Consider the following 23,631-nt stretch of genomic DNA (forward strand, 5'->3'; position numbering starts at 1 on the left):
ATCCTGAGATCATGACCCAAGCTGAAATCAAGAATTGGACACTTAAATGACTGAGCCACCCAGGTGTCCCTAGATAATGACTTTAAATCAGCTATTTTAAATATGTTCAAAGAACTAGAGAAAAGCATGTTTAAGACCTAAAGGAAAGAATGAGAACAATGTCTCACTAAATCAAGACTATAAAAAGATTGTAATTAGACATATAGGCATATATAGGGATGATTTTTTAAATTTTGAAATTATAGGAAATATCTTAATAAAAATTTGGATCTTAAAAAAAAGAAATTATAAAAGAAGTCAAAGAGAAGTTTTGGAGTCGTAAAGTACAGTGACTCATGACAAACTCACTAAAGGTGCCCAACAGCATATTTGAGCAAGTAGAAGAGTTAGCAGTCTAAGAGAAAAAAATAAATTAAAAAAAATGAAAGAAAACAAAGAGCCTGAGAGACCTGTGGTATAGCAAGAAGCCTAACAACATACGCATAATGGGAGTTCCAGAAGAAGAGGAGAAAATGAGTAGGATAGAAAGTACTTGAAGAAATACATGGCCAGAAATGTACTAACATTTGATGACAAACATTAATCTACACATCCAAGAAGCTAAACAAATTCCAAGTAGGATAAATTTAGAGATCCACACCTAGATGCATCACAAAGTGTTCAAAGACAAAGACAACAAATCTTGGAAGCTAGAGAGGAGCATCTATCACATATAAGAGATCTTCAATAAGATTAAGTGTTGATTTCTTATCAGCAACCATAGAGGCCAAAGGTTTAGACTTTCATAGACTTTTAAATTGTTACTGGAAATGAGGACATTTTATAATATAAAAGGGTAAATCTATCAAGATGATATAATAATTATAAACATATATGTACCTAACAACAAAGCTCCAAAATGCATGAAGGAAAAACTAACAGAATTGAAGGGAGAAATAGACAACTCAACAAATAGTTGTAGATGTGAATATCTCACTTTTAATAATGGATACTTAGGGGGGATTAATAAGGAAATAGAAGACTTGATCAGCACTATAAACCAAGTAGACCTAACAGTCATCTTTAGAACATAGCACCCAATGACAACAGAAGACACATTCTTCTCATATGAACAAGGAACATTCTCCAGGACAGACCATATGTTAGGCCATAAGACAAGTCTCAGTAAGCATAAAGAAATGGAAATCATACCAAGTGTGTTTTCCAATCACAATGAAATGAAATTAAAATTCAGTAACACACAGAAATTGGGAAATGAGCAAATACGTGGCAATTGAACAGCATACTTCTAAATAACCAGTGGGTCAGAGGAGGAATCACAGTACATTAGAAAATACTTTGAGATGAATGACAAGGAAAGCACAATATCAAAATTATGAGATACAGCCACATAATGCTCAGAAGGAAATTTATAGCTTCAAACACCTATATTAAAAAAGAAGATCTCAAATCAATAAATGTCTACCTTCAGAAAAAAGAAGAAAAAAGAGCAAACGAAACTTCTAGCAAGCAGAAGTTAGGAAATAATAAAGATTAGAGTGGAAATTCAGTGAAAACCAGGACACAACCGGTAAAGTCCTGCGATTAAAAGGACTGCTAATACCAAGTGTTGGCAGGGATATGGAGTAACTGGAACTATGGCCCGTTACTTGCAGGAATGCAAAGTGGTGCCACCACCTGGAAAAGTTTGTCAGTCTCTTATAAGGTTAAATGTATACTTGTTATACCACCTACCAATCCCACTCCTTGATATTTACCCAAGAGTCAGGCCATTTTTCTCATTAGTTAGAACTTCAAATAGGAACATAGTAATTCTATAAGACAATGATCACCAAGTAAAAATTTCTTTTTATTTATTTATTTATTTATTTATTTATTTATTTATTTATTATTTTTTTAAAGATTTTATTTATCCACTTGACAGAGAGAGACATAGCGAGAGCAGGAACACAAGCAGGGGGAGTGGGAGAGGGAGAAGCAGGCTTCCCGCAGAGCAGGGAGCCCAATGTGGGACTCGATCCCAGGACCCTGGGACCATGACCTGAGCCAAAGGCAAATGCTTAACAACTGAGCCACCCAGGCGCCCTATTTATTTTTAAGATTTTTATTTATTTATTTGACAGAGAGAGACACAGTGAGAGAGGGAACACGAGCAGTGGGAGTGGGAGAGGGAGAAGTATGTTTTCTGCTGAGCAGGGAGCCCGACGTGGGGCTCGATCCCAGGACCCTGAGATCATGACCTGACCCTGAGCCGAAGGCAGACGCTTAACGACTGGGCCACCCAGGTGCCCCTCCAAGTAAAACTTTCAATAACAAAATTATTATTCATTTGAATCCCTTGGAGTCTTAAAATGAAACTCTAAGTGGAATGGCTTATCCCAAATCTGGGATCTCATATATAAATATATTTGGATTTACATAAGTGAATTTTTAATGGTACAAGTATTTTATTTTTTTAAGGTATTGCTTGTATAAAGGGTCTCAAAATTTGCTCTCCTTGAACTTCTTTGCAAGGCAGAGGTTAGCTGTAGGTAGCCCAAGGACAACATGACCCCAATGGCTGATCCTTCATTTGGAATCTAAAGTAAGGCTTGAGTTTTCTGGTGTCATTTTGGGTTCATTCTCAGATTTTGGACTTTCTTTCATATTTTGTAGGTTTATTGCTACACCTCTAGCAAAATCATTTGGCATTAAAGAGGAAGTTCGAAAGAAGATTATACCAAATACTGTCTTAGAGAATTTTTTCAAACATTCCACAAGGCAACCATCTCAAGTAAGTGCAAGTTCTTTGTTTGGGGATTTAAAAAAAAAAATCTCCTTTCTTAATGTTTCAGTCACCTGTGGCTTACCTCATCTGTTCAAGATATCCATTCCAGTTGGCCATCAAATGATTTGACTCATTTGGATTTTTTCCCTCTATTGACGGGTTATACAGCATTCCAAGCATAGTATAAAATGATACAGAAATATTATAAAATAACCAACGTTCATAGTTTATTTTGTTCAACTATAGTGTTTAACACTAATAATCAATGCCGTAATTTGGGTAGAAAGATCAAAATTAAATTTTGGAGGGTAGGATATGCACAAAGCACCCTAATCACTAAAGACCACTGACAGTTATGGCCGAGTAGCCCATATCTAACACTTCTGATAACTGTGGCATCATCGATATACATTACACACTAGGAAAGTGTTCACGGGGGTGGCTGTTGTGAGTAGGCCATTTTATTTTATCCAAGTCCTCCCCATGTTTAGAAATGCGCCGTGTTCCTGCCCACTCCCCGGGAAAGTCAGAGTTCTCTCTACAATACAGATGCACTTCATGAAATGGTGTAGTGCAAGGAATGTTTGCATAACCCAAAAAGGTTTGTTAAAAGGACTTTTTTTTTTAAAGATTTTATTTATTTGTCAGAGAGAAAGAGAGAGAGCACAAGCAGGGGGAGCGGCAGGCAGAGGGAGAAGCAGGATCCCTACTGTGCAGGGAGCCCAGTGCAGGACTCTCGGATCATGACCTGAGCCAAAGGCAGACGCTTAACCGACTGAGCCACCCAGGTGCCCCCACAAAAAAAGGTTTTAATCCAATAGTTGTAAAAAAAGATGGCGCCTCAGCAGATCTAGTTTCATTTTCACCATAGTTAAAATGAGAGGTGAAATAAAAACTCTGATGAATACAGACGGTGATCACCGGGTCATTTTTTTTCTGCATATGTTAATTTTTTGATGAAATTTACATGTGACTTATTTTTCTTTCTTTTTTTTATTATGTTATGTTAATCACTATACATTACATCATTAGTTTTTGATGTAGTGTTCCATGATTCATTGTTTGCGTGTAACACCCAGTGCTCCATGCAGTACATGCCCTCTTTAATAACCCATCACCAGGCTAACCCATCCCCTCAACTCCTCCCCTCTAGAACCCTCAGTTTGTTTCTCAGAATCCATAGTCTCTCGTGGTTCGTCTCCCCCTCCGATTTTCCCCCCTTCGTTTTTCCTTTCCTACTATCTTCTTTTTTTTTTTTTAACATATAACTGTGTATTATTTGTTTCAGAGGTACAAGTCTGTGATTCAACAGTCTTACACAATTCACAGCACTCACCATAGCACATACCCTCTCCTATGTCTATCACCCAGCCACCCCATCCTTCCCACCCCCTACCACTCCAGCAACCCTCAGTTTGTTTCCTGAGATTAAGAATTCCTCGTATCAGTAAGGTCATATGATACATGTCTTTCTCTGATTGACTTATTTCACTCAGCATAACACCCTCCAGTTCCATCCACGTCATTACAAATGGCAAGATTTCATTCCTTTTTATGGCTGCATGATATTCCATTGTATATATATACCACATCTTCTTTATCCATTCATCTGTCGATGGACATCTTGACTCTTTCCATAGTTTGGCTGTTGGATCACCGGTCATTTTAAAAGTCAAGAGCATGTGCTCACACAGTTTAGGATCGATAGATTTTTAAGGGTGCTGAACTTTATTTGCTAAGTTCAGTTGCATCTACAATGACTGTTTCTATCGTGGGTCTGGTGGACTCATGTGGAGGTCTGACCATAGCATGGGGCATTGCATCCAGAATTGTTCACAGCTAGCCAGCGCTGTCTGTAACTTCTGCCCTCAGGTTCTGTACTGGACTTCCTTGTTTGTTCTTTTTTTCTAAAATGAGGACAGTCTGACAAGCCTTTTCCACATGTTCTTCATTTCCACATGCTCCAAGGGACTGCTCTTGTTCATTTCAATACTGCTGTTAACAGTGGTGATAATAAACGTCCAAGCATCATTTCACATTTTTCAAAAGGGAAATTAGTTAGCTGTGGTTATGAAAACTTTGGGCTCTTTCAGAGTCCTCATTATTTTTCCCTCTTTCTGTTTGAGAATAAAGCACTCGGTAATACCTTGTATAAAACATGAAGAATGGTGCTATGCTCTCAATTACTTGATATGTTTGCTATAGCAAAACCTTCAGGTCAGCATTTTAGGAAATTTAAAATGAGGAAATTTGGTCTTTATCAAGTTTCCCTGCTATGGAGAGAAAAGAGCTATGTGACAGTTAAAGAAATACCAAACATAACATCTGGCACAATTTTCTGTGCATTGTAGGTGTTCAATAAGTGCTTGTTTTATGTATCAATAAGAAATCACTTCCAAAAAAAAAGAAGATAGCAGGAAGGGAAGAATGAAGGGGAGTAAATCGGAGGGGGAGACGAACCATGAGAGACGATGGACTCTGAAAAACAAACTGAGGGTTCTAGAGGGGAGGGGGGTGGGGGGATGGGTTAGCCCAGTGATGGGTATTAAAGAGGGCACGTTCTGCGTGGAGCACTGGGTGTTATGCACAATGAATCATGGAACACTACATCAAAAACTAATGATGTAATGTATGATGATTAACATAACAATAAAAAATTTAAAGAATAAAAAGAAATTACTTCCAGAGACTTTAGTTTGCAAAAGAATTTCCATCCCAATAATATTGTGGTGAATGGAATCAGTATTGTCAAGACTGACGTTACACCCAATTCATCTGTGCTCCAAGAGAGAAAATGAATTGCTTCAAATCATGTTTGAGTGCTATTTCTAGATGCATTTATTAAGCAGATATCTATAGAAATGATGGGATAATAAAAATGAATTGCTTCCCGCGAGGGAGTATGATGAGCTGTGTGGGTTAGTGAATCCAGACCTCCAGAGCTGTGAGAACAAAGACCTTGGACGCAAGGGCAAAGTAAACACGGTGTCCAACTCAGGACATATGCCTGCTCCTCCATTCCATACATGCCTCTGGAGGGGGACTTTATCAGTGCCAATGCCCTGTCCCCCCCAAGATAAATCCCAGACAAATCCCCCCTTGATGTGAACGTAGCCACATCTTTCCTCCCCTCCTCTTCATATGGCTCTACCCTGCCAGACTTCTTTCGGTTCCCCAGGGGTTCCCTGCTCACCTTGATCTCATCTCCACATGACCTTCCCTTCTTTACTCTCTCCTTCTCTGAGGCTTTTTTCAGGATCCAGCCTATATGTAACTTTCAGGAAGTGCCTACACAGAGTTAGGTCCCATGGTATCCTGATCTTCCCCTATCTTAGCACTCATGGTATTTCATTAGAATTCTTTGTTTTATTTTCTTACTTTTGGGCCCACATCCATGTTATTATTCATTTAGGTCCCCAATGATTAGCACAATGCTTGCAAGAAGGAGGCAACAATAAATGGTTGCCAACTCAGTGTCCTCAAGAGCTCAAAAACAAAACAAAACAAAACAACAACACAACAGCCGGCGAACCCTTGGCCTATAAAAGGTGTTAGAGAGGGCAGTTAGGTTACAGAGAAACAGAGCATCATATGGGCTATATCCTGTTTTTGTTTTGTTTTGCATTCTCGCAGATTAAATAACAGGTAGCAATTTAGGAGGTACATAGAAGTTGCAATTAGGCCTTTGCCAGTCTTGAGTGTGAGAGCTGCTTTATGAATTTTACCTCCTCTTAACCCTGCGGGCGTGAACAATTAGGTGAACTCTGCACAATAACACAGCAGAAACTGTATGACTGGTCCCAGACTGGGGGTGTCCGGCCATCAGGCAGGCTTTGTTCAGCCCTCGCAATGTTGGTCCTCGATTGGCTTAAATTTACTTTGAGGCATCGGGCAACATTTGGAACGTGCTAGTGATGTCACAACAAAATCCTGGGTGTTCACACCAGTCAGAATGGCTAAAATTAACAAGTCAGGAAATGACAGATGTTGGCAGGGATGCGGAGAAAGGGGAACCCTCCACACTGTTGGTGGGAATGCAAGCTGGTGCAACCACTCTGGAAAACAGTATGGAGGTTCCTCAAAAAGTTGAAAATAGAGCTACCATATGATCCAGAAATTGCACTACTGGGTATTTACCACAAAGATACAAATGTAGGGATCCAAAGGGGTACGTGCACTCCAATATTTATTGCAGCAATGTCCACAATAGCCAAACTGTGGAAAGAGCCAAGATGTCCATCGACAGACGAATGGATAAAGAAGATGTGGTGTATATACACAATGGAATATTCTGCAGCCATCAAAAGGAATGAGATCTTGCCATTTGCAATGACGTGGATGGAACTGGAGGGTGTTATGCTGAGTGAAATAAGTCAATCAGAGAAAGACATGTATCATATGACCTCACTGATATGAGGAATTCTTAATCTCAGGAAACAAACTGAGGGTTGCTGGAGTGGTGGGGGGTGGGAGGGATGGGGTGGCTGGGTGATAGACATTGGGGAGGGTATGTGCTATGGTGAGCATTGTGAATTGTGCAAGACTGTTGAATCACAGATCTGTACTTCTGAAACAAATAATGCGATATATGTTAAGGAAAAAAAAAGAAGATAGCAGGAGGGGAAGAGTGAAGGGGGGGTAAATCGGAGGGGGAGACAAACCATGAGAGACAATGGACTCTGAAAAACAAACTAGGGGTTCTAGAGGGGAGGGGGTTGGGGGGACGGGTTAGCCTGGTGATGGGTATTAAAGAGGGCACATTCTGCATGGAGCACTGGGTGTTATGCACAAACAATGAATCATGGAACACTACATCAAAAACTAATGATGTAATGTATAGTGATTAACATAACAATAAAAAAATTTAAAGAAAAAAAATCCTGGGTGTGTGCTTTCCCTCTGGAGCCATCAGCCAGGGCTGGTTCACAGCTGCGCTTTTGGAGCAAGGCAGGTGCTTTCCTGTTTGCTGTGTCAGTAGCTCCTGCTTATCTCCTCAACGCTGAAGGTGAGGGTCAGTTTGATGCCATTTTATTTTTTCTAGTAAAGAGGAAATGGAAATACTTCATGTACTTGTGTTGGATAATGAAATATCAAGAGGGCAGGTATTTCAAAAACTTACAGAGCTTATTTCTTTGTGTCAGTTGAAGACACCATAGGTTTAGCATATAAAACCTGCCTGTGCGAAAGAATACAACTTAAAATCCCACCATGAAACAGACCTGATCCACTCAATCATGTGTGTTTTTGGTCTGGCCCTAGGAGAGCTTCAAGTGTATGACCTTTGAGCTAATCCATCATCCGTATTATTTCCAAATTTAAAAATAAATTCTGCTTCCCAGAAGAGAAGCGATCATCATTAGTATATTCTACGATCTTAATTTTTTTTATGATTGGAATTATTTTGGATTAGTTTAAAATGGGCTCTTCATCAGATTAAACGTGAAAGTGATGGCCAACACCTGTTTGAGTTTTTCCTGTCGTATCTTTTGGAGCCATCACAAAGATCGTGTGAAAGAACAGAAAGTGTACTAGCCTACATTCTTATCCTCACTTTACTATTAATTTTAGGTCTTGGACAACTTACTAAAACTCTTGGTGTTCCAGTTTCTCGTAGGAAAAATGAGGAGGTTGGATCTGATTAACACCTTAAACTGTACTTCTCTACCTGGTATCTAGGAAGCCTAGATAAAACTTTGCTGAATGAGTGAGCTCCCATCTGCAGCTCGAATGTATGGGTTGCTGCCAAATTATGGAGTATTGATATTCTTAGTAACTCAGAGTGCTGGGATTTTTTTTTTTTTTTTTTTTTTTGGTGTGTCTGTGTGTGTGCATGTCTGTGTGTGTGATCCCATAAGCAAAAGAAGTAAATTCATTGGCTGCAGAGCTAACACAGAATATCTCTTCTCTCCAGGGCACAAGCTCTGGTAACCGAATCACACCGTCTCTTGACTGCCTGCCCATCTGACTACTCTTTATCACCTGTTCATTCATGTTGTCCCTTTTCAGACTGATATTTACGGACTGGCAAAGAAGTGTAACTTGACAGAGCGCCAGGTGGAAAGATGGTTTAGGAGTCGGCGGAATCAAGAGAGGCCTTGCAGGATGAAGAAATTCCAGGAAGCTTGGTAAGAAGGACAGTCAAAGCTTTTGACTGTTGACTGTTTGACTTATAAAACCGCAATCCTGCGGTTTTATAATATGGAACAGAATGGTCACCTCAGAAAGAACACTAACGTTGGAGCAGAAGAGGGGTTTGGACCCAGCCCGGTCACTTACCAACTGGGTGCTTTAGGCTAGTCACTCATCTACCATCCCTGATTCAGTTTCCTTCTCGATGAAATGGGCTGAAGCTATGAACTCTCTAAGATGAATAGGAGATATGATGTACTTATCTTAAAGTCCAGAAAAAAAGTACAAACACCTTAACTGCTGTTTCTTTTTTTTTTAGGGTAAGGGTTGGCCCTACGTCGCAAGACTTTATCAAGTGTTTCCAATCACATCCCAGTTATTAAATCACATTATAAGAGCAGAGAATGGGAAGGTGTCTGTTCTTCTGTCCCACTTGACTCATTCCGCCCTCCAGCCTCCCACCCCTTGCCTGTGGACTGGATGGCCAGTTCCTCTGGGTTTCCTAGTTGGTTTTACTGTGGGGGGGTGGTCAGCACCTGTTGGGGTACCAAGTAGGATTTTTGCCAGAGCTGGCTACTTTGAATATGCTCTGGGAGGAATGAGGCTGCATAACACTTATTTTTGCTTCATTTGAGTTCTGTGGGGTTTTTTTTTTCCCTCCTGTAGAATTTTGTTGTACTTTGGGTCACTCCCTTGGTGGCAGAAATGGACACTTGTGTGAAAAATGCGGACAGGTCATTGCTCTTATTTTTTTCTTCTTCTTTATATCCAGACAAATGTCTGTTCATTGGGTTATGTTTGATGCCACATTCTACACACCAGTAGCATCCCTTCTTTCTGTCCGTTTCTTATGGTCCTCACATTGCCTGGTGAGTTTCACCAGATATTTTTTGTTTTGATCGCGAAGTGAATAGAGAGCTGATGTCAGACTCTCACATAAACGGGGTCTGGGGCTAAGCTTTAATGGTTTCCTTCAGTTTACCTGTATGCACCTGAGTATTATGATCCCACTATGATGCTGGAGATGTTTAGGGGCACAGACCCAAGTGTTCAAGGTGTCTCGAAACAAGCAATCATTTCTTATCACAGGCTTCCATTGGAAGCTCAACATGAATGGCCTGGTTTGTCTTCCAAATAGCTTCTCTCTGATTTTTAGCTCTTGAGAGATTGGCTAATATTGTCGTCACTGATGTCAGCTTGGCATGAGTGAATCTCTTTAAACTATCACCACAAAACACTATAAATATGGTCTCATATTATATTTTCCTGTTCTACTATCATTCATTTATTTTTCTAGCAAATGATTCTTATCTTAAATAAAGTCCCCAGGGAGGGACTAATTCTTTACTTTTGAGCTGAATCACGCTCCCATGAAAATCTCTAGTGATTTCTTATACATGATAGTGCCTTACAGTTTATAAATAATGTTTGATCCTCCCGCCAATGCCGTGAGGTAGTCGAGGAAGGTAGGTAGAGCTAACCCTGTGTAAGAAATGAAAACTGTTCAACCTACACAGTGCCGTATGTCAATTAAATCTCAATAAAACGGGAGGGAAAAGAAAGAAATGGGGAGCTACAGGTCCGGCTTCTTAAAAGAACTTGCTTAAGGTCACCTAGCTGTTGGCAGGGCTGTTGCACTCCTGTCTTCCGACTCCTTTTCTGGTATTCTTTCTGCTCCATGCTCCTGCCCCTTGACGCATAATGCTTACCTCTTAGCAAGCAGAAACTCCCCACGTCAATTAAACATTTGGGTCAACAAGGCCTAACATTTGGGAATCTGGCTGTCAGTGAGTCTTCTGAAAGTCCGCTTCAGAGTTCAGGCTAGGGAAGGAAATTTCAAGTTGTCAGCTATCAATCAGTCAGGCAATGCAGAGGGTTATGTAGATTGTCTTCTCTGTACGGGGCACCCTCCTACATTGGGTGGAGTTCTAGATTTTAAGAGGGAAGTTAAAGAGGAAGGCCTGGTCACTAGCCATAAGCAGCTACTCAGGGAGAGAAGATTGTTACTTATGAAACCACAATAGCCATCCAGTTATTCCACCCAATGGCACATGAGCCTGGACACGTGTAGTCCACGGTCATGTTTCGATGCATTGTGGGCAGTCAGAGGAGATGGTGTTAGTAGAGTTGGACATGTTCGAGAAAGGCTTTTTAGAGGAGCCCAGACCTAGAGGAGGTAGTGGGAACATTGACCTTGAGGAATAGGTTGGGATTTCCATGAGAAAAGAAATCAGGATTTGAGGGTAGCTTGGTTCAAGTAAGGCAAAGACACGAAGCAGGAAATTATACAGTGTATTCAGGATATAGAAGTGGGCCAACAAATAAAATGTAAGCTTTACCTTCTTCTTTAGAGATATCACAAATTTCCTGAAAGTCAGAACACCACTATTATAGACTAAATAAATAGACTAAAGCAAAGTGCCAAGCTATTTTGTATTGTATAGGGACTGCACTTTATTCCTCCAGCGATATGATGTGCTGTGGGAATCACAGGAAGAGCTCCCTAGCCTCAGGCATTTGGGAAATCTCAGAAAACTTACTTCCCAACACCAAACTTTAACAAATTACTCGCCAACAGGCAGAAACTCCTCTATAATATTAAGAGGAACACCTTAAGTTTACTGTATCATTTCCTTGATTACTTCCTTTTTTTTCATTGAAGTATAGTTGACATACAATATTAGTTTCAGCTGTACAACATGGTGATTTGACATTTATATACATTCCCAAGTGATCACAACAAGAAATCTAGCAACCATCTGCCGCCATATAAAGTTGTTACAATATTATTAATTATATCCCCTGTGCTGTACATTGCATCCCCGAGTTTTATATACTTAATAACTGGTAGTTTGCACCTTGGAATCTCCTTCCCTTGTTTCGCCCATTCCCCTACCCTCTCCCTCTGGCAACCACCAGATTGTTCTCTGTATCTGTGAGTCTGTTTCTATTTTGTTTTATTTGTTCTTTTGCTTTCTTTTTTAGAGCCTACATGTAAGTGAAATCATATGGTATTTGTCTTTCTGTCTGATTTATTTCACTTAGCATAATACTCTAGCTCCATCCATGTTGTCACAAATGGTAAGATTTCACTTTTTTAAAAAGATTTTATTCATTTATTTGTCAGAGAGAAAGAAGAATTCCATTTTTGTAGAGCCAACTAGTATTCCACTGTGTGTAGGTGTGTGTGCGCGTATCACATCTTCTTTATCCATTCATCTGTTGATGGGCACTAGGTTTCTTCCATATCTTGGCTATTGTAGTTGGTTACTTTTTTAAATGACCCCTAAACCCTGTTCCACAGAATTCAGGATTTTAATCCACAGTGCATCCTTTATTTTTAAAGTAAACTTCATATTAGCTGATTTCCATCTAGCAGCAAGAAGTTTATTATAAAAATCCCAGGTAATTTTCAAGTAGCGGATGTAGATAGGCAAGCAGCTTCCCCAGCCCCGGAGGGAGAGCTCTCCTCTAGCTGGCTGGGCTGCCACCTTGCCTTAGCTGACCTTGGGGACATGTCCCTGCCTGATCCATTGGGCCTTGCCCCCTCCTGAGCCCCACTGCTGGCCTTGGCATCTTCTCTCTCCATTGCCCCCTGATTGCACTTGCCATCTGGGCCTGACCAATCAATTTCTGGATTTTTCTTTTTTCCAAGAATTTTTTTTCCCTTACAATTATGTTTATCTCAGCCTCTCCTGGAAAAAAAAGGGGGAAGCTTTACTACCTTTTCCATCTGAAACTAGTAAAACAGCTTCAACAAGTACTTTGTCATTCATCTCATAATTAGTGAAGAGTAGCGGTTCTTGAACTTTTTGGTTTTAGAAGCTTTCTGTCCTCTGAAAAATTAAGAAGGACCCCAAAGAGCATTTGCTCATGTGTGTTATGGCTACCGATACTAGAAACGAAGGCTGAGACATTTATAAAACATAAGAGTACACAAGCTCTCGGAGCAAGGATGGCGTCTCCTGTCTTGGGGCCTCTGGAAATCACTGTTCACTTGTGAGGGGATGAGCGAAAATCACAATAACACAGGAGTCATATTATGAAAATATTTTGACACCAGGAATACCTGGCACACATTTTGAGAACCCCTGGGATAGTGTAATGAAGCCTAACAGGTCAGTCGAGGAAAATGCAACACCTCGTTTTGGCACTTACATCTGATGGCCACTGCACGGCCTCGGGGGAGTTATTGTGATCTCTCCCAACCTCTGTGTCCCTCTGCGGTAGCCACCTTGTCTACTTTTTATCCATAGAGAGGGGCTAATTACAGTTCCTAGTCCATAAACTTGTTGTGAAGATAAACATATGATAACACATGCAGGCTTAGCACAGGGCCTGGTGCAGAGTCAAGAGGTCAGTAAATGCTGGAGAAACGAATAATTCGAGATGTGCCACCTAGACTTATGGCTTCCTTTGTGGCCGGCAGGTCTGATCCTACTTTTTCTGTTTCCATTTGGCCGTGAGAATCCCGGGAGCCAAAGACATGCTGCCTGCATCTAAGTGTGGGCCTTTGCAGGACCGGCCGTAAATATAACAAGGATGGACAGGTCTCAACCAGTTCATTTTATAAAATGCTCTTTGGGTATTTTTATGGTTACGATTTCTGAAGACTGGAACCCGACTTCTTTCTCTATCAAAGCAAGCCAGGAAGAAAGACTATCTCATCTAGCCTATAGTCAGTGTTCAGGAAGCATCACTGGCTTGAGAGTCCAGAGACCTGCACTCAGCCTCAGCTGTGTTACTGCTTAGCTGTGGGAGCTGGGGAACTGGGGGAACTGGTCTTGCCTTTAAGGAGCCTGATTGTTCATCTACAAAATGGGTGTATGTCTGCCTTCCTCTTTCTTACTTAGCTTTCAGGCATGTTGAAGAAAGCGCTCTAAGGCACTATGCAAGAATAAGGAACAAGTATTATTATTATTGTTATTTTAAGATTTTATTTATTTATTTGACAGAGAGAGAGGGAGAGCTCATGAGCAGGGGGGAGGGGCAGATGGAGAGGGAGAAGCAGGCTCCCCACTGAGCAGGGAGCCGACTCGGGGCTCAATCCCAGGACCCTGGGGTCATGACCTGAGCCAAAGGCAGACACTTAACCAACTGAGCCACCCAGGAGCCCCAACAAATATTATTTTTAATATTATTGTTGCTTCAGCAATCATGAAATAAAATAGCAGTACTTTTTTGGAAACTTTACTTTGCAAAGTTATAAACATACACAAAAATAGAAAGACTGGTATAATGAACTGTGTGTTCTATGTGCCCATCACCAACTTTAATTATTACCAACTGATGGCAATCTTGTGTCATCCGTGTCCCCCGTACCCCCCTCACAGGCTGTTTTTGTGGGTAAATTTTTTTCTGTCAGTTTTATTGAGATATAGTTGACATACGTCACTGCATAAGTTTAAGGCATGCAGTGTGACGGTTCGACTTACATATATTGTGGAATGATTGCCACAGTAAGTTTAGTTAGCATCCATAATCTCATAGAGGTACAAAAAGAAAAAAAATGTTTTTTCCTCTTTGTGATGAGAACTTGAGGATCTACTTAGCATCTTTTAAATATGCCATAGGGAAGCTTCAACTGTAGTCACATACTGCACTTCACATTCCCCATACTTATGTGTCCTGTAACCGAGAGTGCGTTCCTTTTGACCACCTTCATCCAAGGTTACTTTTGACACGAATATCAGATTTTGTATGATTTCATTGTAATATTTTAGTATGTATCTCTAAGAGATAAGGACTCTATTTTAAACAAAATTGCAATACCAGTATCATACCTTAAAAAAACTTTAATAACGGGTGCCTGGGTGGCTCAGTCGGTTAAGCGGGCGAACTCTTGATTTTGGCTCAGGTCGTGGTCTCAGGGTCGTAAGATCGAGCCTGGTGTTGGGCTCTGCACTCAGTGGGGAGTCTGCTTGTCCCTTTCTCTCTCCCCTTCTGCCCCTCCCCTTGCTTGCACCCTCTCTCCCTCTCTTTCTCTAAAATAAATAAATAAAATCTTTAAAAAAAACTTTAATAATAGTAAATATTCAATGTTCAGGTTACCTTGCTTAACTCATAATTTTCTTTACAGTTTGTTGGTTTGAATCAGGATCTTAATAAAAGCCATGCAGTACAGTTGATTGGTATGTCTTTTAATCTCTTAATCTATAGGTCTTTCTCCATACATGAGAAAAAGATTTTTTTTTCCAAAATCTGCTTTTCAGAAACAAGATTAAAGTCTGGCCTCATGGAAACCTTTTCACTGGGACTTAAGTGGGGATAAAATAAATGATTCAATTAATACTAATGTCAACCCATTGTCTACTGTGTGTCAGGAGCTGGGTCTATTGTGTGTCAGGTGTACTGCGAACAGTCGTAACAGTGTCCCCCACTTGTTATTGCTTGCTTCATACCGGGCACCCTGATCAACACTTTTCACAAATTAGCTTCAATTCTTTTTACATTTTGAGGTAAGTTTTGTCATTCCCATTTTATAGATGAAGACATGAAGGCTTCCCAAGGTTAAGTGACTTCCCTACAGTTATAGCCATCAAACAAGTGGCAGTCAGGATATCAAATTGGATGCGCCCGTGCATTCTTTCCAGAATACTGTCCTACCAAATGTATTTCTCCTCAGATGTCAATCACCTTTACCAGATGTTTCTTTCTTTTGGCAGCTGGCGATTTGCATTTTACTTAATGATTACTGCTGCTGGAATTGTATTTCTTTATGATGTAAGTTGTCTCTTTGATATTCTTTGACGGGGATTTGTCTTTGATTTTAAAAACTGTTGCCTGTGAATTCCTCATGAAATAAGGTTCTCAATAAGCTAACCAGCTTTCATGCTTTTAAAAACCACACGGATGCCTAGAGTCGTAACTCCTCAGTTTGTCTTTCACAGCCTTTGTTAAGCATTAGATTGGCAAACATAAGTTTGAAACCTAATCTCTCCCTATTTCCACTCACACGACCCATGTGCCAACTACCCTGGACTACTGACAATCCCCTGAACAGACCTTTGCATTGTCTGTTTAAATAGTCACTAAATGATTACCTAATTAAGGGGTATTTAAACTTCATAGTAAATTGTTGACAGAAAAAAGATAACCAGCTTTTAGAGATTTTGCTCAAGATTTTCTCAAGATTTAAGATATTTTTATTGCTACGGAGGAGTAGTCTGATTGATTCAGAAATCATATCATTGGAGGTTTCACTTGTTTGAATAATTTACTTTTTTTAAAAAGATTTTTTTTAAGATTTTACCTATTTGAGAGAAAGAGAGTGAGCGAGAGAGAGAAGGAGCAGGGGGAGGAGCAGAAGGAGAGGGAGAAGCAGACCCCCCGCTGAGCAGGGAGCCTGATGCAGGACTTGATCCCAGGACCCTGGGATCATGATCTGAGCCGAAGGCAGTTGCTTAACTGACTGAGCCACCCAGGCGCCCCTGTTTGAATAATTTCCTGTGCGAAGCAGCACCGTGTGTGGTCCCAGATTCACTAGAAGTTGTGAGTGTCCCAGGCATGTTGTATGGGGACATGTGTCAATACCTACAGAGAGAAAGAGATGCAGCAGGAACAACAGTCTTACTGTGCATGTGTGGCCCCGTCAATGACATCAGGAAGAGCTTATGTTTTCTGCTGAAATCAGCCTTTGACTCTGACAAACTTATTTTTTTCTCTCTCGGTTCCTTGTTTTTTCAGAAACCTTGGGTATATGACCTGTGGGAGGTGTGGAATGGCTATCCCAGGCAGGTAAGTCCCTTCTGATACAGTCCTCCCTTCCTTCAGCTTTGAGGCCCTCACATTGTCCCCTGAGTTAGGTCCGAGTCCCCTTCCTACTCTCTGTCCACGTCTGTGCAATCCTTCGGCTCTTTCTCTACCGGAGCTTACGCATCCTTATTCCTTACTTACCTATCACTTGTGTTGTTCCTTTAGTCTGTTTATGGTTAATGCAATTACATATTTGAGTTTAAATCTCCTATCTTACGATTTATTTTCTATTTGTAATACATGGTGCATTTCCTTTTATTGTATTCTCTCCTTACTTTTTTATGGGACAATCAAGTTTTTTAAAAAATGATTCCATTTCTTCCTTTACATTAGCTTTTTATTTAGGCATCCTTTTGTGCTTTTAGTAATTATCCTAGACATTACTCTATGCATTTTTTAATTATTGGAGTCTAATAAAAATTAATGCTCTTACCTCTTTCCAGTTGCTGAAAAGTCGTTAGAATTCTTCATAGAATTCTTATACCCTCCTCCTATTTCCTCCTTCAAATATTTAAAATGCTACGTCATTGCTATTATTGTTTTGGAAACAGTCAAATCACCCTCTCTGTGCTCCATCTTGTACCCTGCTTTTCCATGTTTCCATCTGGGATGATTATCCTTCTGGCTGAAGAAGTCCCTTTGGTTTGCTTTTCTGAAATGTTACCACTTTGCCTTCATTTTTTAAAGGATATATTTTGAGGGTATAGAATTCTAGGTTAGCAATGATTTTTCTTTAGCACTTTGAAAATGGTATTCCATTGCCTTCTGGATCCCATCGTTTTCTTTAAGAATTTAGTTGTCAGTTTTATTTATTTATTTTTTTAAAGCGTAAGCTCTTTTCTTTTTTTTTTAAAGATTTTATTTATTTATTCGAGAGAGAGAGAATGAGAGACAGCACGAGAGGGAAGAGGGTCAGAGGGAGAAGCAGGCTCCCCGCGGAGCAGGGAGCCCGATGGGGGACTTGATCCCGGGACTCCGGGATCATGACCTGAGCCGAAGGCAGTCGCTTAACCGACTGAGCCACCCAGGCGCCCTGTCAGTTTTATTTTTGCTTCTTTGAACAGAATGTCTTTTTTCTTTTCAGTATCTTGTCTTCGTCTTTCAAGTTTTATTATGATATGCATAAACGTGGTTTTCTTTGACTTAATTCTGCCTAATGTCCATAGAACTTCTTGAATCTATGGCATGATATCATCAGTCAGTTTTAGAAAATTCTCAGCCATTGCTTTTGTTCCTTTTTCTCTCTCTCTCTTCTCTTTCTGGAAATTCAATTACAGATGTGCTAATATGCTAGATGCTTACACTAGGTCCCACATGTCTCTTATGCTTTTTCTAATATTTTCCATCCTCTTGCTTCTCTGAGCTTTAGTTTGTTGGGAGACAGTTCTCCATGGATTTCTTGAATTTTTGCATGTCTCTTGAAGTGAAGCACTGCCTGCCTTTTGTTCTGTACTATCTTTCAAGGACTTTTGTATAGCAGACAACCTTGGAAGATAGAAATATCTCCTTCTGGAGCAAAGGGTAGACACATTACTATCAATTATAAAGATTCAGGTTTCCTAGCTCAGGGCTCCTCTCTTGTACTACAACCCATGGTATGTGCAGATGTCATCTGACGCTTTTTGCTTAGCCCTCGATGAGTTAAGATGGGAGACCTGTCCCAAGTACTGATACTCTGACAACTACTATTACCATGAATAATACACTATCCTTTACCTCTGACCCAGGAGTCTTGGATCTTCAATAAGCCCCTCTGAAACTGGCAAGCTATCTTGCAAGTTGGATAAAACCTCAGACCCTTCACAGATCTGGATATATTCTATTTTCATGTTCTCTAGTTTGTTGCTGCCTTTATCAGCAGTGTCTAAACTGCTGTGAAACACATCTTTTGAGTTCTAAATTTTAGTTATATGTTTTTCACTTCTCAAATTTTCATTTAACCCTTTTTTTAATGGATTCCAATTCTCTACTGAAATATTCCACATTTTAACCAAATTTTTAAAGTTTTTTGGAAGTCCAAGTCTGAGGAATCCAATGTCTTGATTGCCTATGGGTCTGTTCTCTTTTTTTATTCTTGTCTCCTTATGCTTGGTAACTTTTGATTGAATAATAGATATTGTTTATGAAAAATTATAGATGCTCAGGATATTATCTTCCTCTTGAGAAGATTTACTTTCACTTCTATTCATTAGAGTAGAGACAGATCACCTTCATTTTATATGTGATTGAGCTGATCCAATGTGGATTCCAGTCTTTTTGAGGGCATATGTATTTACAACTTATCCATATTCCTAGGGTGTTTTCCTAGTGGTTTGATAAAAGATTACAGTGTTTACCAGGACTCTTTCTTTGGCTGGACCTGAGTACCAATTTGCATCCTAGGACCATGAGATTTCTAAAAGTTCTATATAGCTTCTTCTACTTCTTAGTCTCTGGACTCCATACAGCTTATAAATTGGCAAATGCTGACTAATGCTATACACTGGTGTGGTTTTCTTTGAATTTATCCCACTTAGGGTCTATGGAACTTCTTGGATTAAGGATTCACTAGAAATGAAAGATTCATTTTTAATGCATTTTCTCTCTGAAAGCTTCACAGGTTCTGGGTGCCTTGGTTGCTCTTTGATGTCTTTGCAGAGATATTTTTATGCATTTCACCCAGATCCTTTGTTAGTTTTCACTAGGAGAGTTAGTCTCATACATGCTTGTTTGACATAGAAGAAAGCAAAAACTCTGTCTCATTCTATTATGGCCTTATGGAGGATGATCAGTTGACCAGAAAATTATTCCTTTTAATGTGTTAGCTTCAGTATTAGAGAATCAAAGAAGGTTAGACCATAAAATACTTAGGCAATATGTAGGTCAAACTCTATTCTTATTCTTCTACCTCCAACTTACTCTGAACTTCTCAGGTATATCAGTTATCTATCGGTACATAAGAAACCATCCCCAATGCAGTGCCTTAAAACAACAACCATTTATTTGCTCATGATTTGGGTTAACAATTTGGGCTGGGCCCAGCTGAACAGTTCTTTTTGCTCCATGTAGTGTTAAATGAGTTCATGCTTGTATTTCAGTCTGTTGGTAGGCTGGCTAGGGAATGGCTCATGTCCTGGTGTCCTCATTCATATTTTTGGCAGTGGGTACCTTGATTCTCTATTTTATAGCTCAGGTTTCTTAACTGGTGCTTATGAAGTCGCTGCTTGCATCATATTTGCTTATGCTCCATTCACCAAAGCCCAAGATCAAGTTCCATGGTCGTGTTGGAGAAGACTGTGCCCATACATGAATATCAGAAGGTGAAATTCATTGGAGGCATTGATGGAACAATCCATCACACCAAGTAATATAATGTCTCAACTTAGCTAAAATAAGCACCCCCACACACCCAACACTATAAAATTATTAAGGAAAATTCTAGATATAGAAATTTTATTTTTTTCGGAAGACATTTTTAGAGTACTTAAATAATTGTATATATTTTATTACTGCCCCATTTGAGAATAGGCCAATTCTGATTACTAGCTGTCACCAGTAGAGAAGTTAGGACACCAGATTTTGAATAGTATTCAAGAAACATAAAGCAAAGTGAACTGTGGGAATAGCAGAACAGACTTACCAATATTCTTCAGTAAAGGTTTTTGAATTTGGTTTCCCTAATTTAACTTTCAGTCAACTAAAACAAGGCAATTACACCTGTTGTAGTTTTATTAACTTTTAAACAAAACTCTTAACTTGATTTTGGAATTCTTGTTTACCCTTTCAGAAATAAAACGCCTTGAAATATTATCTTTGATTCCTTCTCAGAAGTGGAAATCGTTTTTTAAGATTTATTTATTTTAGAGAGGGAGAAAGAGAGAGAGAGAGAGAGAGGAGGGGCAGAGGCAGAGGGAGAGAGAAACTTGAACAGACTCCGTGCTGAACACGGAGACTGAGGTGGCGCTCAATCTCATGACCCTAAATTCACCACCTGAGCCCAAACTAAGAATTGGACTGTTAACCAACTGCGCCACCCAGGTGCCCCTCAGAAATGGAAATCTTAAAGCATCATCATTTGGGGGAATTCCGTGGAACATAAATAGGTATAAACAATAGTTTAATGCCTTAAAATGAGTTGTTTATATGGTGATACTAACATAGTGACTACTCTCATTTTCCTTAGCCCTTGCTGCCATCCCAGTACTGGTACTACATTTTGGAGATGAGTTTTTATTGGTCTCTGATATTTAGTCTTGGCTCTGATGTCAAGAGGAAGGTAAGTATCTTTTTTTTTTTTAAGATTTTATTTATTTGAGAGGGAGAGAGAGAGAGCTCGTGAGAGAGCAAGCAGGGTGAGGGGTGTGCAGAGGGAGAGGGAGAGAGAATCCTAAACAGACTCTGCGCTGAGCGCAGAGCCAGATGTGGAGCTCGATCTTGGGACCCTGAGATCATGACCTCAACCGAAACCAAGAGTCTGAAACCAAGACTCAAATGCTTAACCAACTGTACCACCCAGGCGCCCTTAGGTAAGTGTCTTATTTACAAAGCTACTTTATCTACTTTTTCAAAAATTGTCACCCCCCTGCCCCGAGTCCTAATCTTTAAATTGTATTCTTATGTATGTTAGTTTCAATTCATAGCCTTTTTGCATTTTATAGCACATAGGATGGTGCAATACTTGCTCATGTTTTGGTGCCTCAATAAGTACTTGCAGTGAAACATTATAGACTATAGACACTTTCACTTGGAAGTTCCACTCTTGTTCAATAGGAAGCGAACTCTCCTTTATGTGGTCTGTTTTTTCCTTTGGGTTCGGGCATTTGATGTTCTTCAGTACAGGTGCTAGTAGTTTTAATTCTGCAGCCACATCTTTTAGTTGATTACAAACCACCTTATAGTAATTCTTTGATGTATTCAAAGACTTTGAATACATGTTGTCCTTAATTCATCCAAGATCTTTATGGGGAAACTTTGCTTTGGGCATGCTTGGCTTTGCTTAGATATAGGGAAATTGAGCCACAGGCATGCTAAAAAAAAAAAAAAAAAATGTATCCTCTGAGTTAACAAAGTGAGGCGTTTTAGGAACTGTTTGCTGATACAGAAAACCATATTAGATTCTCAATGCAATCACAAGATTTTATCAAATATGTTAGCAACACAGATCAAATGATAAATACTCTTGGCATATACCTCATATGCTACACTCTGTTTAAAAAGTCAGTCTGTGGCAAAATTTGTGTGATAAATAAAGTTAAGTTGAACTCAATATTAAGGAAATAAGACCAAGCTGACTTGATTAAATGATGTTTGGGTGCATGATGGTTGCACCCTATCCATCACTAAGGGGCTCAATCAACTGCAGTCAACAGGAGATCTTAAAAGAAAACTTATAAAATGTAAGTAAAAGAACGTATTATGAAAAAATCTGATAGAAATAATCTCTTTTTCCATAAAACTCAGCAATAGCTGTAGATGAACTGTCATTAACTTTAGTCTGGGCTAAGAATACATCAAAATTTAATTGTTTGAGTCATTTTCTCAAGGGAGAGAATTGAAAATAATCACGTTTTAGAAGGTCTTCATAGATACACTAAGGTGGGTCAAGGCTATAGTGATCCTGTCTTTCTCCCACATCTGATTTTTCAGTAGTTGGTTTCTCTTTGTTATATACAGGCGCATTGGGTAGCTTTTCAAAAATTAAATGCAAATTTATGTCATGTATTTTGTAAATACATATTTTCAGAGACATAAAACTTTTGGAAGGTGGGTAAAGCACAGGCTCTGGAGTCGGAACGCCCAGGTTTGAATCCCCAGCTTCACCCCTCACTAACCTCTCAAGCTAGCTGGCTAACCTTCCTAAACTTGATTTCCTCATCTGTAAAATGGAGCTAAAAATAGTTTCTGCTTTCTCTGGTTGTTGTGAGGATTAAGCTGGTATACCATAAGTGCTCAGTAAGTTGGGCTATTATTAGTAGTATCATGTTTACACTTTTACTTTGGCTACGAAGAAACTGAAATCTTTAAGTGTTTTTTAAAACATCTCTGTCGAGGTATCCTCACACCATACAATGCAGTCATCAAAAGTGTGTAATTCAGTGGTTTTGAGTGTGTCCACAGAGTTGTGCAGTCATCACCACAGTCATTTATAGAATATTTTTGTCACCCCCCAAAAAAATATCCTGTACCTTTTTGCAGTCACTCCCCATTTCTCCTAACTTCCCCAGCCCTAGGCAACCCACTGACCTACTTTCTGTCTCTATGGATTTGCCTCTTCTGTATATTTCATATAAGTTGAATCATAATATATGGTTTTTTGTGTGTCTGGCACTTTCACTTCGCATAATGTTTTCAAGGTTCATTCATGTGGAAGCATATATCAATCCTTCATTCCTTTTTAGTGCTAAATAAATAAATAACTGTCCATGGTATGGATATACTGTATTCTATTTATCTATTTATTACTTGATGGCTATTTGGGATGTTTTCTTTTTTGTCTCTTAGGAATAACAGTGTTATGAACATTTATCTATAAGTTTTTGCATGGACTTATTTTTATTTCAGTAGAATTGCTGGGCTATATGATAATGCTATATTTAACCTTTTTGGCAACTGCCAAAGATGCTGCACCACTTTACATTCCTGCCAGCAACATATAAGCATTCCAGTTTCTCCATGTCCTTGCCAACACTTGTTTTAGTTCATCATTTTTGTTATAGCTAACCTAGTGGGGAGGAAGTGGTATCTCATGGTGGTTCTGATTTACATTTTCCTGACAACTAATGAGGGTCAAGTGTCTTTTTGTGTACCTGTTGGCCATTTGTATATTTTGTTTGCAGAAAACATTTAAGTTTTTATGCTCGATTGTGGTAGCTCTCTTTAGCTCAGGGTTGGTAATATTGCACTTACATTTGTTACTTGTTTCATATGCGGTAACTCTTATTTTAGTGGTTGTGTAATTTTATTATATTGTATATCTGTCTTTTTTCCCTTTTGGAATTAGG

The 23,631-nt window shown here is 39.5% G+C and overlaps 1 protein-coding gene across 4 annotated transcripts in view; it reads left to right on the forward strand.

Annotated features, from left to right (window-relative positions):
• CERS3 (ceramide synthase 3) overlaps nt 1-23,631 on the forward strand; it is a 113,295-nt gene that overhangs the window by 45,152 nt on the left and 44,512 nt on the right. For all 4 annotated transcript variants that reach the window (XM_027571436.1, XM_027571435.1, XM_027571437.1 and 1 more), the window contains 5 exons: nt 2,656-2,773; nt 8,774-8,892; nt 15,562-15,619; nt 16,583-16,633; nt 20,814-20,906. In XM_027571436.1, the coding sequence (XP_027427237.1) occupies nt 2,656-2,773; nt 8,774-8,892; nt 15,562-15,619; nt 16,583-16,633; nt 20,814-20,906 (439 nt within the window). The remainder of the gene's footprint in view (nt 1-2,655; nt 2,774-8,773; nt 8,893-15,561; nt 15,620-16,582; nt 16,634-20,813; nt 20,907-23,631) is intronic.

The sequence above is a fragment of the Zalophus californianus genome, chromosome 6 (genome assembly GCF_009762305.2).
Source record: "Zalophus californianus isolate mZalCal1 chromosome 6, mZalCal1.pri.v2, whole genome shotgun sequence".
Taxonomy (NCBI): domain Eukaryota; kingdom Metazoa; phylum Chordata; class Mammalia; order Carnivora; family Otariidae; genus Zalophus; species Zalophus californianus.